Source organism: Sturnira hondurensis, unplaced genomic scaffold (assembly GCF_014824575.4).
Source record: "Sturnira hondurensis isolate 20B ecotype Veracruz unplaced genomic scaffold, ASM1482457v3 Scaffold0002840, whole genome shotgun sequence".
Classification (NCBI taxonomy): domain Eukaryota; kingdom Metazoa; phylum Chordata; class Mammalia; order Chiroptera; family Phyllostomidae; genus Sturnira; species Sturnira hondurensis.
Genome location: NW_028075471.1, coordinates 28,845,321 through 28,860,650, shown reverse-complemented (window position 1 = coordinate 28,860,650; position 15,330 = coordinate 28,845,321). Strand labels below are relative to the sequence as shown.

At 43.7% G+C, this 15,330-nt stretch overlaps 1 protein-coding gene across 3 annotated transcripts in view; it reads left to right on the top strand.

The window, feature by feature from the left end:
* Positions 1-1,415: 1,415 nt before the first annotated feature.
* The window catches only part of BBS9 (Bardet-Biedl syndrome 9), a 359,454-nt gene continuing 345,539 nt past the window's right edge, over positions 1,416-15,330 (top strand). The window contains exons 1-2 of one of the 3 annotated variants that reach the window (XM_037041162.1): positions 1,416-2,122; positions 13,315-13,437. In XM_037041162.1, the coding sequence (XP_036897057.1) occupies positions 13,326-13,437 (112 nt within the window). In that variant the 5' untranslated portion in view covers positions 1,416-2,122; positions 13,315-13,325. Of the gene's footprint in view, positions 2,131-13,314; positions 13,438-15,330 lie in introns of those variants that run through there. The other 2 variants (XM_037041163.1, XM_037041164.1) reach the window with 2 other exon arrangements.

The window sequence follows — 15,330 nt, the reverse complement described above, 5'->3', positions numbered from 1 at the left end:
TAGGGGCCTGTCAGACAAGCCAGTTTCAGGGAAAAGACTTTACTGGACCAGCCTCATACCCTGAACTGCCTGCCTGCACAGTGTTGGGGATGGCTGAGGCAGTCTTTATAAATGAGAGCCTGGAATCCCAGTTGAACCAATGGGACTGAGTCTAATCAAAGCTGCATAGCTGTATCCCTGACCAATCAGTGCAGCTTCATTCTGACCAATCTGAACAGTGCTGTTTGGGCCAATCAAACTGTGAGAAATTGGAGTCCTCATTTGCATGATGATGGACCAAAGATGGATCAGGAGTAGGACTTTCTTTTTTTTCATTATTATTATTTTTATGGTGAGAGTGTGTTTATTAAAGCTGGTGACCCTGAAGTAAAGACGTGCCTAGGAAACAACAAGATAGACTAGGCAAGGCTGCTGTCAGCTCACTGAGCAGAGAAAAGTGGGCCTTGGAGACAGTTCAGGGTGTTAGCAGAGGAAGTGCTGCCGTCCCCCGCCCCCGCCCCATGCTTCCCTGGTTGCAAATCCCCTGGTTGCAAATTCCCCAGAGTTTGAGTTGAAGGCCTATGGAGGAATACGAGGCAGAAGGGAAAGGTGCTGGTGCGCTCTTGGCCTTCTTTCTAGATAGGTTAGTTCCCCTCTGGATTGAGGAGCGGGCTTTCTCTCTCCCCTGAAGGTTGTGTTTTTCCCTTTGAAGCTGAAGGCATCTCACTGCAGTGTCTCCCAGGGCTGCCTGTTTGCCACAGCTGTGCCAGGTGGTCGCTGAATTGTAATACCACTGAGCTGCTCTAGAGCTGTGCTGTATCATTATTGAGCTGTTTGCCATGAATCAAGTTTCCTTCTTCACAGCACCCCATTTGGGGATTCCTGTTGGTGTTGATTTGACGCCAGTGGCTAACAGATGAAAACAAGTTTGAAAAATTGGCATTATTGTTATGTTCAATTGTAAAGTTGAATATTTGAGTACCTATATACTAGGAAATCAATCCAATGTACATACGAAAGAGAATATTTAGCAGGTGATCAGGAGAAATGTACAGAAGGAGCACTTTATAGCAGCACTTTTTCCACTAGGCAAGAAATTACAACCAAAAATTTGCCCCACCATCTCAGTGATCTTAGTCTTCTGATCCCCTTTTCACCCAGACGTCCTCTTCCAGGTAAGCACTGAGTTACCACTACCCTCACGCCCACCTGGGCCACTGCAGCTCAGTTGGACAGAGCCTCGTGGGTCTCTGAAGGGAAAAGATGAGGTCGCTCCTGGAGGCTTTGGTCCTCGGAACCCAGATCCTGCAGAAAGGCGTGGGCGATCCGCCCCCTCAGGAAGCCCCACCCACCACCGCCGAGGGGCGGGGACAGAGAAGGAGCTGGAGGCTTGCTGCTAGAGTCCGCGGTGGAGACGGGTGGCGGATCTACCTCAGCGCGCAAATTGAAGAACTTGTCCAAGGACTGCAGAGGGAATTTGATTAATTATCTTTCTCGGCTAATGAGCACCCAGCAGTGGTTCATTCCAGCACCGCCCAGTAGAAATCCGACTCCCAGAACCGCCTACTCAGAAAAAATATTTCTCTTTCCGTATCCTTAGCCTCTCTGGACTACATCCCCCAGAAGGCACCGGGGCCAGCCATCTGACTTGTGCAGTAGCCTTCGTTGAAAAGTGCTATGACAACAGGGCGAAGATGGCTTGGAGTTAGGCGGGAGCCGGGAGGTGTCCCTTCCGCCGCTGCTGTCCTTTCTCTGCTTCATCTCACTCACTGCCTCCTCCTTCATCACGTCCTCTTCTTTGTGAGCTGCAGCTTTTGCCGTTGTTCTTGCTTGCCTGGTCTCTTCCGAGCGATTGATGCTATTTTCCCAGCCTGTCTCCGGGAGTGACAGAAAAGGGATGCAGAGGAGCTCCTTGGGGTGATCCCTCCAACTCTTTGGAGCTGGCAGTGCTCTTTGCTTGGGACGTGGAACGAGTTGAAGCCGGAGAACAAGAGAGAGTAGCGAAGTTAGGGTTGCTTTTCTCTGCACTCTCCGCTCCCGCTCTTGTCGTTCCCCAGGACCCCGGCTGGCGTCCTTAAAGGGAAATCTGCGGAAAGAAGAGTTCTAAGAAAGGTGGGGCAGCACCCACCTGATTCGGCCTCAGGTAAGAAGGTAGGTGTGGTGTTAAACATCGGGGGCATGGATTCCCTTTGTGAGTTTTGTTTGTAGGCAGAATTAATCCTCCGATGCCATCCTCCGGTTTGGGAAGATATGGGGTGATAGGTTTCTTAGGAAGGATGTTTGCATTGAAAATAAAACGAAACACAACTATGAGCACAGTGTGTGTGAGGTCCTATAAACATTTTACAGAAAGGGTGGTAAGAATTAAAGATTGCATTCAGGAATGCCACGTGGTGCACGAGCATCTAGCTCCTGTGACAGGTCTTGTGAGCAAATGGTCAGAGCAGTTCCCAGCCTATGCCTGAAGTGGGATGCATGTACTTACCCTCTAATTCCTTCTTGCAATAGGATTATTGCTTCCCATTCTCCCCTTACAATGCAGACCACAGCAGGGTCGATGAACTGACCCGATTTTATTAGCATCTTGCTCCTTCAGCCAAGTCCTGAAGTTGACTAAGATTTCCTGCAGAAATTCAGTTTTTTTTTCCTAGCTCACTTTTACTTAAAAAAATGAAACCATGTCACACACATACACAAAACTATGAGTCTTAATTAAAGTCTGCCAGCATTCAGAGAGGGAGAGATTTTTCTGACTTACTAGAAATACGTATGTTGAGAACATGAGAATACTTTTTAGATTTTTTTGGTGAATAGACTGAACCATTATTCAGAAGAATCTAACAAACTTTTTAAAAAATCACAAAAAAATTTACAAGCTATTTATGGGAGTTTAAGGAATTTTTCACTTTGTGTAATTGTTGTCCTTAAGTTACAACTACACTTATGTTTATCATACAACTTATTGATGGAAATATCACTGAAGGGAGAAAGTCTGATATCAAAAGTATATAGTAATTTTAAACTTTTGCAAGGGTGTCCAACTTACCTCATTTCTGGGTCACCCATTAAATACATTGCAACTCGTAATCACAAAGAAAATTTCATACTGTTTTAAGTAAATTTATGTATGATTTTGTGTTGGGCCGCATTCATAGCCATCCTGGGCTGCATGTGGCTCACGGGCAGCAGGTTGGACATTCCTGTATACCTTTTGATATACGTAAACAAGTCTTTTTTTAAAGATTTTATTTATTTGTCTTTAGAGAGGAAGGAAAGGAGAGAAGGAGAGAAATATCAATGTATGGTTGCTTCTTGTGAGTCGCCTGCTGGGAACTGGCCTGCAACCCAGGCATGTGGCCTGACTGGGAATCGAACTGCGATCATGTGGTTCTCAGGCCCGTGCTCAATCCACTGAGCTACACCAGCCAGGCCTATAAACAAGTCTTATTTTGCAGAATTAAGGCTTTCAAATATTTCTCAAAAAATATATGACTTTATACGAAAATATATGAATTCATATATGAAATATGTGAATTTATAAAACATCTCTGCTGATTGACAACATACCTATGAAATATTACCGTCAGTCTTTTGACTGTCTCATTTAAACTTCAGGCCAGAGGGTCAGATTGGACCATGTAATTTTGTCTTGCTCACAGCACACCGGCTCCACCATTACTTCTTGTAAGTTACCACTGACATTTATCTAATATGTCCTGTGGGTTGGGTATTGAGCTAAGCAGTTACAGGTGTTAGGCCATTTTATCCTGCCCCACCCAGAACAATTCGGAGACTGGGAGGTAAGGAACTTGTCTGAGGTCACATCCCTGGAGTATGGGGTCAGAAAGACTCCCTCTCCTGTGCGCTCTGCCTTTTGTGTCTTTTATTGAAGGGTTCCAACGCTGAACCCTTATTACTGTGTCTTCAAAAGCAACATTCTTCTGCCTGTATGTGCGTGTGTCATCTTTCTTGGACTGGAAGACCTGGGGTCCTATTTTGCAGAATTGGTGGAGGCATTAGCACGGCCCAGAGAAAGTGAAGCTGCAAATACGAACAACAGCAGTGTCAGAGCCTCAGCCTCCTAATCCCAGAATCTGCCTTCCTGACCACATGTCCCTGCACAGGATGGGGTTGTCACTGCACAGATATTTTTCCTTGGCCATACTTCTGTATCGTAGCACCAGGCCAATGGGATGTTACAGTATGCGTAGCTTAAATAAAAACTCAGTCTGAGCAGACTCTGTGTGGGAGATAGTATGTGTGTAAGTAGGTATTAAAAACAAAACAAAACAAAATTGTAAAGTGATAAGTAGGGAAGAGAATTTCTGGAGCTTAGAGGATAAAGAGATTATCTTCTATTTATCATTCTAATGAGGCAAATGAAATCAATCTTTTGTAGCTATTTATAGGTATGCACCTGTTAAAACCCTCAAATTATTGTTTTCTAATCATCCTTTAACAATTTAATTAAATGTATAAACTGCTTTCCCCCATTTTGAACTTGCAGGGATGAGAGTTACTATGAACAGAGGTGCAGCCTTTCGGTCTTTGTGGTGCAGCAGCTCGGGTCTAGGTTCTGGACCAGACAGCCTGGTGTGGGGTGCTACTTCCACCACTTCCTAGTTGTGAGCCCTTGGGCAGGTTTTTTAACCTTTCTGTATGCAAAGGGTACTTGAATAATATTACCTATGATTTATTTTGTATTCTGTTAGGAAGATTAACATAGAATACTTGCAAGGCACTGAGAACACTGCCTGGGACTAGTCAATGATAAGTAAATTGTAGTTATTTACTTCCTTTCCAGGGAAGGGAGATGATGGCTATTTGAAAACCTGATTTCTGGGTTTTGGTTTTCATTTACTTAGAAATAGAAATGCACTGAGGAGCTGGAACTCAACACTGAATGAATAGGGGATAAACTATGACTTTTTTTTTAAAACAGATTTTTATTTTATTTTTTAAAGATTTTATTTATTTATCTTTAGAGGGGAAGGGAAGGAGAGAGGGAGATAAATATCGATGTATGGTTGCCTCTTATGTTTCCCCTGCTGGGAACTGGCCTGCAACCCAGGCATGTGCCCTGACTGGGAATCGAACTGCGATCGTGTGGTTCCCGGCCCGTGCTCAATCCACTGAGCTATACCAGCCAGGGCAAAAATATGAATTCTTGTTTCTTCCTTAAAATTTTTTAAAATTTACTTTTAGAAAGAGGGGAGAGGAGGGAGAAAGAGGGACTGAGAAACATCCATGTGTGGTTGCCTCTCGTGTGCCCCGAACTGGGGACCTGGCCTGGCGTGCAACCCAGGCACATGCCTTGACTGGGAATCCAACCGGGTATCTTTCTATTTATAGGCCTGCACTCAATCCACCGTGCCACACCACCCAGGGCACCTTGTTCCTTCTTTTTATTTAAGACGAAACCAAGTAAAAGCCAGTTTTATACACACTTAATTTTTTGTTATTTGGAATACTTTTTGTTGTTTTTTTTGTAACAGAAAAGTCAGGTTTCATGATTGAAAAGTGCCCTGTTATTATTTTTCTTTATGTTCCTTCTTCCTAACCTGCCAGTAACTGACTTCTTCTACCCGCTGTTTACCTTAATATCTTAAAGTCAAGGCCTGTATCTTTCTGAGCTTGGAAAATTCTTAATGTATGGCTAGTTTTTCTTTCTCTCAATGTGGTGGTGGTTCTTCCAACAGGAAGGGTAAAGTGTATTTTGCTGACCGTCTGAATTTAATGTGCTCATTGTTCTTCTGAGAGAGTGGGAAATGTGACCAAAATATGGGATTATCCTACTTTAAAAAAAGGGAGCTTTATTTTATTATTTTTTATTGTGAGAAAATTAAAACATAAACAAAAGCATAAGGAATACTCAGAAACAACCCCTCATATACCAACACCATTTACGCTTTTAAAAGTAACAGTCTTATTGAAACATAATTCATATACTATATAACTCACCCTTTTAATAGGTATAATTCAGTGTTTTTTTGTATATTCACAGATATGTGCAGCCGTCAGTCGTACTGCAGGTTTTGAATGTTTTCATCACTCAAAAAGAAACCTTTCATCCTTCCCCTATAACTTTCCTGAGCTCTCAGCCCATCAGACCTCAGCAACTACTAATTAGTTTCTTTCTGTCTCTCTAGATTTGCCTATTCTGTACACTCTATGTAAATGGAATCATGCAATAGGTGGCCTTTTGTGGCTGGCTTCTTTCTCTTAGTATAATTTTTCAAGGTCCAGCCGTGTTGTAGCCTGTCTCGGTACTTCAGTCAAACAAAGATATCTGGCAGCCTGAAGTTGTTCAGACTTGCTATCATACCCATCTTTAAGACCAAAGTGGAAAGGACCTTTTCTTTGTTATCTATCATCCTGCAGCTGGGTTTAGTTTAGCAGTTTTTGGAAAGGGAATAAGTGGTATGCCAGCTGAGCACAGGGGAGTGAGTGTTTGGTTTCTCGCTTTTTTGAGAGTTGGCAGCGTGCCTTCCTGTGCATCTGTCTTTCAAATCAGAGAGAAGCACTTGGGAACTAGTACTGGGTACTGACCATCAGCCCAACTTGTTGGTTTTCCTCTTGTTCCTTCACTTTTTAAAGATATAAGTCCTTATGTCCTTATGTAATAAATTATCCTTCACAATGGTACACCATACCACCCAGCACACGGGGAACCAGTGTGAAGAATTTGGATATAATGGAATTTATGCAGTTTTGCTATGCATTACCTGTGTTTTGCCCTGGGATCAAAGTGGACTTAAGGTAGTTGTGGTCTTGTGAGGAAGAGCCATTTGTTGGACCTAGGTTTCAATTAGCATTGTCCCTACTTCCTTTTAAAAATTATCATAAAGTAGGCTCTGAACAGGTAGCTCAGTTGGTTGCAGTGTCGTCCCCATATGCCAAGGTTGCAGATTTGATTCCTGGTCAGGGCACATAGAAGAATCAACCAAAGAATGCATAATAAGTGGAACAACAAACTGATGTCTCTCTTCCTTCCTCTGTCTTTCAAAAAATCAGTAAATGAAAAAATATATATAAAGCAAAACAAAGAAATCCTTTCACTGACCTATGCTTTTTCAATTAAATTGCAGGAAGTGGCAGCCCAATAAGACAGGGGTCTAGAGTCCAGGAAGCGGTGTGCTGAAGCCATTTCTGCCATTGGTTGTGTGGCTTCAGGGAGTCATAACCTCTCTGGATCTCTCCTGTAGAATGAGAGGAGCAGCTGGTTGATGGATGCCTTCTAGTGTTAAAGTGTTGTGAGTTGAAAAAAATGAGTCTTTTTCAAGCTTTGGAAAGGTAACTTGTGGCAGGTGTCCCAGGAAAAGAAAAGGGTGGGGTGGGGAGGGAAGAAGTGCCATACTCTTAAGAAAACATCCATGTAGGCTGTCAGCTGCCAGTTCAGCCAGTGCTTTTCACAGTTTAAGGTGCATGCGAATCACCTGGGAAGTTGCGTGGGCACGCTGGGGTTCTGCAGTTCTGGAAGGCTTTCAGGGGATGCTGATGCTGCTCATCCAGGGACCGCAAGGAGTTAAACCACCCGGGGAAGGAGGACTTTCAGAAGCCAACGAAGTGCCAGGTGACGAAGGGGACATCCACTGAGTGGGAGAAACAGGAAGGAAGCCAGTGTTGCCTGTGCTATTTTTTTTTAAATCAAGGAACGTCTTTAATTTTATGACAGAAGACCAGGAGAAATTAGTGCATGATGTAGAACATTTCCATTTACAATGTCAGAGAGTTAGTTTTTACATTGCAGATTTTTTCCCCTTTATTCTAGCAAGCTAAAAAAGTTTGTTGACTAACAAAGGTTTTTAAGGCCATTTTTGCATAAAACCTATTTTCACTGGGCCCAGTTATGTGTGTTTCTATTCCAGCTGCAGCTGTGTCCCTTGTGGTCCCTTATGTAAGCATTTTGCTTTTTTACATTTTGCTCTTGTGGTCCCTTATGTCATTCAATAGCACTGATGGGAAAAACTCATCTCTTTCATCCTTGCTTGGGTATTTGGTGTGCTCTGTGGCAGACCCTGTGAAGACAAAGGTCACACCCCTTTGATGAGCAGATCTTCCCTTCTCTTCAAGACTCTTGTTAAACTGGCTGACGCAGAATGTGTGCAAAGCCTGCCCTGCTTGTGGGCGAGCCTGCTGATTTCTGTCCTTGGCCAAGTCTCCCAGTGGAGCTTGTACCCCTGCCCCCTGAGTCCTCATTCTTCATGATGTGTCAGCAGCATTTCATACTGATGGTCACTCTCTTTTTCTACATCCACTTTCTAGATTCCACTTCCTTCCAGACATCAATCCTGGTTTTCCTTTGATCTCATTGAAGCTGCTGTTCAGAGTTCTGGCACATTCCTCCTCTTCTCCCTTACCTCTCGCCCCAGAGCCCAGTCCTTCCACCTTGGAAGCTTGTGCTGGGTTTCCTCCAGACTTCCCCCTTCACTCCACCTCATGCACCTTTTCCTCTTCCTGGTTAGGCTTTGTATCCTTTGTATCTCTGTAACAAGTCATTGTCGCGATGCTGGTTTTATGCTGAGTGCTGTGCGTCCTAGGGACGCCCTGAATGATGCTGCATGTGAGTCATTTTCTGTTCTGGGCACGAGAACAATGTACCTTCATCTTGGTGGTCCAACAAGTGTGGCATATTACAATTTTCTAATGTATCTGGAGTGTGTGTTGAAAATACATGACATTTACTAAATACTGTTACTTCCCTCTCAAATAAAAACTCCAGTGAGAGTGTGTGAAAGTGTGTGAAAGTATTTATTATTACACGTTTTGAATACGTGTTGCCAGGTTCGAAGCTCAGTCATCTGACAACTTATATGGTTATATAGTGCTCTTAGTAATAACAAGGGATGCAGATGTTTTTTTGAAACCCTTGCATGTGTATTAAAACTCATTATAAGGTTATCTGCTAAAAAAAAGTTTATCTGCTATGTGTTTTTCTTTCACTTTCTTTAGTATCTTGCCCATATCTGACTCATTTCTTTTTTAGCATAAAAAGAGGGTCTGGAATGAAGTTTTCCTTCTTTCTTTTCTTTCTTTTTTGTGTCATTTGTTTCTTTAAACTTGTCATTTTGAAATAATTTTATGCTCGCATAGAAGTTGCAAAAATAGTGGCTTCTTAATAATGCCAATTATCAAAACCATTAAATTCACATTCATACAATATTATACACATCTTACTTCAATTTCACCAGGTTTTATATCACATCCATTTTCCTTTTTGAAATATAGTTCTAAGGAATTAAAACTTATCCCATGAAACCATCACCAGTGCCCTGACTGGCGTGGCTCATTTGGTTGAGCATCGTCTTCCAAAGTGAAAGGGGAAAGGCTACCCGTTCGATGCCCCAGGACACATGCCTGGGCTGTGGGCCGGTTCTTGGCTGGGGGCGTGCTAAAGGCAGCCTATCAGTGTTTGAAGTCCCTCCCTCTTTTTTTCCCCTCCCTTACCTTCTCTCTAAAAGTAAATAAATAAAACATTAAGAAAATAAAAGAAAGAAACCATCACCAAAGTTGGGTTATGGAACTTTTCCATCATCCCAAAGAAATTTCCTTGTACTAGCCCCTTAAAGTCACACCCTCCCTGAACCCTGCAACCAGCGATCTGTTCTCCATCAGTTCAGTTTGGTTGTTTTGAAAGTGTTATAGAAATGGAATTATTTAATACGTGGCTTTTGGGGATTGGGTGTGTTTTTTTCACTCAACATCATGTCCTTTAAGATCCATCCAAATTGTTACTTTGACTTTAAAAATTGCCGAGTTTTATTCTATGGGGCGAATGTATCATAGTTTGTTTAAACATTCACATGTTGAAGGACTTTTTGTTATTTTTCATCAAGGTAGGTTTTAAAAACAATCATGAAAAGGGTAAAAACCAAACCTGGCTGGCGTAGCTCAGTGGATTGAGTGCGGGCCTGCGAACCACATGATCGCGGTTCGATTCCCAGTCAGGGCACATGCCTGGGTTGCAGGCCAGTTTCCGGCAGGGGCCAGTTCCCTGCAGGGGATGCACAAGAAGCAACCATACGTTGATGTTTCCTTCCTCTCTCCTTCCCTTCCCCTCTAAAAATAAATAAATAAAATATTTTTTAAAAAAGGGTAAAAACCAGAGCAATAGCTAATGTTTATTGAGTGCTTATTATGTGCCACGTGTTGTGTTAATACTACTATATTCCATCTTAACCATTTTTAAGTATATAGTTCAGTAGATTTAATTAAGTACACTAACATTTTTGTGCAGCCAATCTCTGAAATTCTTCACCTTGCCAAACTGAAACTCTATATGCCTTAAACAGCAACTCCCCATGTTCCCCTCCCCAAACGCTGACAGCCATAGCTCTGCTCTCTGTGAATTTGACTGCTCTTGGTACCTCCTGTGAATGGAATATGTGGTACTTGTCCTTGTGGGCAGCTTATTTCAGTAGCTTCATGAAGGTTCACCCATGTCGTAGCATGTGTCAGAGTTTCCTTCCTTTTTAAGGCTGATAATATTCCATTGTCTGTGTATGTCACCTTTTCTTTTTCTGTTCATTTATCAATGGACACTTGGGTTGCTTCTGCCTTTTGGCTGTTGGGAACGATGCTGCTGTGAACTTGGGTGTCCTTCAAGAACTTGCTTTCAGTTCTTTTGGATATATATATGCAGAATCGGGATTGCTGGATCATATGGTAATTTTTATTTTTATCTTTATTTTTTGGTAGTTTTTATTTTTCATATTTTGAGGAACCACCATACTGTGTCCACTGTGGCTGCACCAGTATACATTCTTATTAAGAACGCGTAGGAGTTCCAGTCACTCCACATCCTTGCCAACAATGATTATTTTCTGTGTGTGTTTTTTAAAGGATTTTATTTATTTATTTTTAGACAGAGGGGCAGGGAGGGAGAGAGAGAGGGGAGCAAAACATCAATGTGTGGTTGCCTTTTGCACATTCCACACTGGGGAACCTGGTCCACAACCCAGGCATGTGCTGTGACTGGGAATTTAACCAGGGACCCTTTGCTTCACAGGCTGGCACTCAGTCCCCTGAGCCACATCAGCCGGGGTTCTGTGTGTTTTTTTTTTTTAAATAGCCATCCTAATGGGTATGAGATGGTATCTCACTATGGTTTTGATTTGAATTCCCCAATGATTAAATCTTTTTATGATGGTCATCTTTTCATGGCCTTATTGGTCATTTATATATCTCCTTTGGCGAAATGTCTATTCAAGTCCTTTGCCCATTGAAAAGTTTTTTGGGGGGTTGAGTCATATGAGATCTTTGTGTATTCTGTATATTAACCCTTTATCAGATACAGATGTGCAAATATTTTCTCCTATCTGTTAGGCTGCCTTTGTGTTCTTTAATCTTCATGGCACCATTCTTACCTCCATCGTATAGAGGAGGAAGCTGAAGCACGGAGAGGTCGGGAGCTTTCAATAGCCTGGCCCCGGTTGCCTGGTTGTTACTGGTGGAGCAGGGATGCAGACTCATGCTGCTTTCAGAGTCTGCACTTGTCACCACCTTGTCCTCTCAGCTAGTTTTTCGGCCAGCTTTAAGAAAACCAGTTGCCTTGGTTTCTGCGATTAGCCTCTGTGGAGGCCTCCTTTAAGAAGCAGGTTGAGCCCTTAACTGGTGTGGCTCAACTGGTTGGGTGTTGTCCCGCAAAGCAAAAGGTCGCCAGTTTGGTTCCTGCTCAGGGCATGTGCCTGGGTTGTGGGGTTCCGTCCTTGGGGCACACGTGAGGCAACTGACTGCTATTTCTCCCTCATACTGATGTGTCTCTCCCTCTCTTTCTCCCTCTCTCCCCCGCCTAAAAATAAATAAAATCTTTAAAAAAGGAAGTAGGTTGATCTACGTTTCTTTAAAAAAGTAGTTGATCTTCGTTATTTATAGATTCTGTATTTGTAAGCTTGCCCACTTGCTAAATTTTGTCTACGATCCCAAAATCAATACTCGTGGTGCTTTAAGGGCCATTCATGGTCATGCACAGAGTGGCAAAAATCTGATCACCTGATGCGCACTTGCCCAACCGGTGCGAAGTGGCGACTCTGTTGCCTTGTTTTAGCTCTCAGACTATAAGCAGATATCCTTTCCGCGGCCTCTTTAGCGCCATGCTTGTTTGTGTTTTTGGTGATTCTGCTGTGCAAAATCAAGTGTCATGCTATTGTCTAATGTTCCTAAGTGTAAGAATGCTGTGATGTCGGTACCTTATGGAGAAAATACATGTAAGCTTCATTCAAATGAGTTTTAGTGTTTTTGGCCATTGAGTTCAATGTTGATGAATCAACAATAAAGTGGCTTTAAACAGAAACACACACGTACAAAAGTTACGTGTTCATTGGTTGGTGAAAATGTTGTGACTGGAAGCTCGTGGCCACCTCACACTGCATTTCCCCAGGACCAGTGGTTCTGTATTTGCTAATTCAGTGTTTGTCATGTGACTTTATGGAACCAAGCTTCCTTGAATAGGGAGAATTGCCTGCGTTTTCTACTATCATTTAAATCAGTGCAGCCTCAGGGAAAGCCTCATTTCTGTGCCACTGACTCTCCTGGCATCCCAGGGTATGCGGCGCTGTGTAGTCATTCAGAAGGGCCAGTGGGCATTCCCATGCACCCTATCAGGAGCTCATCGGTAGGTACGGTGGGCACGTTCCCCCTCTAGATGAGGAGTCAAAGCACAGAGAGGTGATGTGGGTGCCTGAGGACACACAGGTAGTGAGTGGTATAAATGGGCCCGTGACCCAGTTTTCCTGTTTCTTTTTTTGGTGTGACTCTCCTTTTTCATCTTGCTTTTCCACAATTAGAATGGGAAAGGGAGTGAGTGCATTCTGGGTACCTGTCCCATGCGAGTTCCAGTGGTAGGCGTTTGAGGCACTTGATCTTGTCTGCTCTCCTCTGTGACTCAGTGTGACGGGAGATGCTGCAGTCTTTCCCGTGACCAGCTGGAGAGAGTCGGGTATTTTGCTGAGGAATTATGCGCTAACTAGTGATGGTAGAATCAGAATCTTGATCCTCCCAAGAAAAATTTTTTTGTCACTTTGTGCAGTTGTCTACTGAATCTCCCAGAAGAGAGAACTGGCCCAACACACATGTATAGTTTCTTAGCCTGGCTTCCCAACGTCCTTGCAAAACATCTGATTAATGCTTCTACCCATTTGGATTTGTGTTTCATATAGGTCCACAAAAATACAAAAAAATTAAAGTTAATACAGCACTGGTTTTGTCAAAGTTGTACAAATTTAATTTGCTATGCCTTAAGAGAGAATTAACTCATAATTCATGTTGTGAAGAGGATTTTTTTGTGTGTGTGAAGTGGATTTTTTTAATTATAAGTACACTTCTTTTTCTTTTTAGAGTGAACAAAGATGTCCTTATTTAAAGCCCGTGATTGGTGGTCTACTGTTCTGGGAGAAAAAGAAGAATTTGATCAAGGCTGTTTGTGTTTGGGCGATGTTGACAATACCGGAAATGGACAAGGTGAGTAACTTATGCCCCTGCATCTTGGAGCAAAGCATTACATGGATGAAACAAAAGCAACTTCCTTTTTTTCCTTTTAAAATAATGTATTTTATAGAACTTAAGTGAACTGTCATAATTATGCACTAATTTTGTTTTTTAAAATTGTTTTGTAAAGATCTTATTTATTTATTTTTAGAGAAAGGGGGGGAGAGGAGGGGGAGAGACATATCAATGTGTGGTTGCCTCTCGTGTGCCCCCTAGTGGGGACCTGGCCCACAACCAGGCATGTGTCCTGACTGGGAATGAAACTGGAGATGCTTTGGGTTGTAGGCCAGTGCTCAGTCCACTGAACCACACCAGCCAGGGCTTGAAAAGAATACTTACCACAGTATGATTGTTCCTTTGTTTGGTGTGGCTAAATATTGTCCCCTTACATTTTTCCTAACTCTGTTTTTCTTGCCTGTAATGAAAACAGTGAATCTGGGGGACAAGGTGCAAGGAGAAAACTACATTGCCGAGGAAGAGTGGGGGCACTAAAGCTCAGGGGGCACCTGCCCAGTTGTTTCTGAGGACAGTCGGGCCCTGCTCTCTCAGTGACGGGAGACTGGAAGGCCTTCCGCTCAGTGGGTCTCCTGGGAGGGTCCTCAAAGATTGCCATCCCTGCCTCCTGCCCAACTCTCTGTGAAAGCTCACGGTTCCCCTATTATTTGGCAACATAAAAGAGTCACACCATGAAAATACCTGCCAGAGAGAGCAATTTCAAAGCCATTTCCTTCTGAACGATCTAATGCCCCTGTGGGTTGTAAACCGCACTTCCTGACTGTCTGACTAGCACACTGTGCACTCATTGTTTCTCTTCGGTCCCATCCCTGGGGTGCCACCAGTGGGGTCCCACTATGCTGACGTGTTGCTTCCCCCCAATTCGTGGACCAGCTGTGAGCTGCTTCGTTTGTTCACCCAAGCCCACTGTACATGTCGTCTCGTGTGTGTCCCACATTGAAAAAAAACACTGGTTTTTGTCACTCACAGCCTGGACCACTGTGTGTCATACTGTCCTGGGGTGATTATTAGGTATGAAGACTTTCTGTTCCAGAGGTACAAGACCCTAGAGGAGGGTGTTCTCTGGGGGTAGGTGGATAAGAGGGGAGCTTAGGTATCTGCACTTTTGACAAGCTCTCAAGTTGAATGGTGGCATGCTAAAGTCTAGGTGTTGTTATCGCTGATCTCACGGAGGGGAAGGTTAATGGGAGAAGTTTGGGACATGCTCTGTTTGAGAATGCAATGTCTGGTAGGCAGAGCAGAGGTAGAGCTTTGGGAGGGAGCAGAGTGCTGGTTGTGTTTGCAGCTGTGAGAATGGGTGAAATGCAGGGAGACAAGGTGGAATAAGAGGGTGGGAACCTTAGCACCATGGCCCGGAGAGTAAGGGCATTAAAGCGGGAGGGTTGGGAAGGGTGGTCAGTGATAGATTCTGAGAAGGGCGTGGGGCTGGGACCTGGGAGGTGAGGTGTGGTGACGTGAGGAGTGAAGGGGCTCCATGCCATTCAGCAGCAAGTGGTTCATTACTGCCCTTGCGTAGGGTGGATGAGTGGGTGCAATGGTAATGAAATCAGATTTTCACTGGCTGAGGGAGTGGGAGGGTGGGAAGACTGAGTGTTTATAGCCGTTAACGCAACTGAGGGGTGCAGGGGAGGAGGGAGGGTGATGGCTGGGGGCAATGTTGGGTAAGGAAGGTGGACAGAACTCAGTGGGTCACATGGAGGATATCACTGATAAAGCAGGCATCCAGAGAAGACGGTCAGAGATGGGATCCGGTGTGCGGACGGAAGGGTTAATGTGACTCCGGCGTGAGGAATCTTTCACTGTGGCACAAGGCGGGAAGGTGAGGGTGGGAACAGAGGAAGAGGAGTTTGC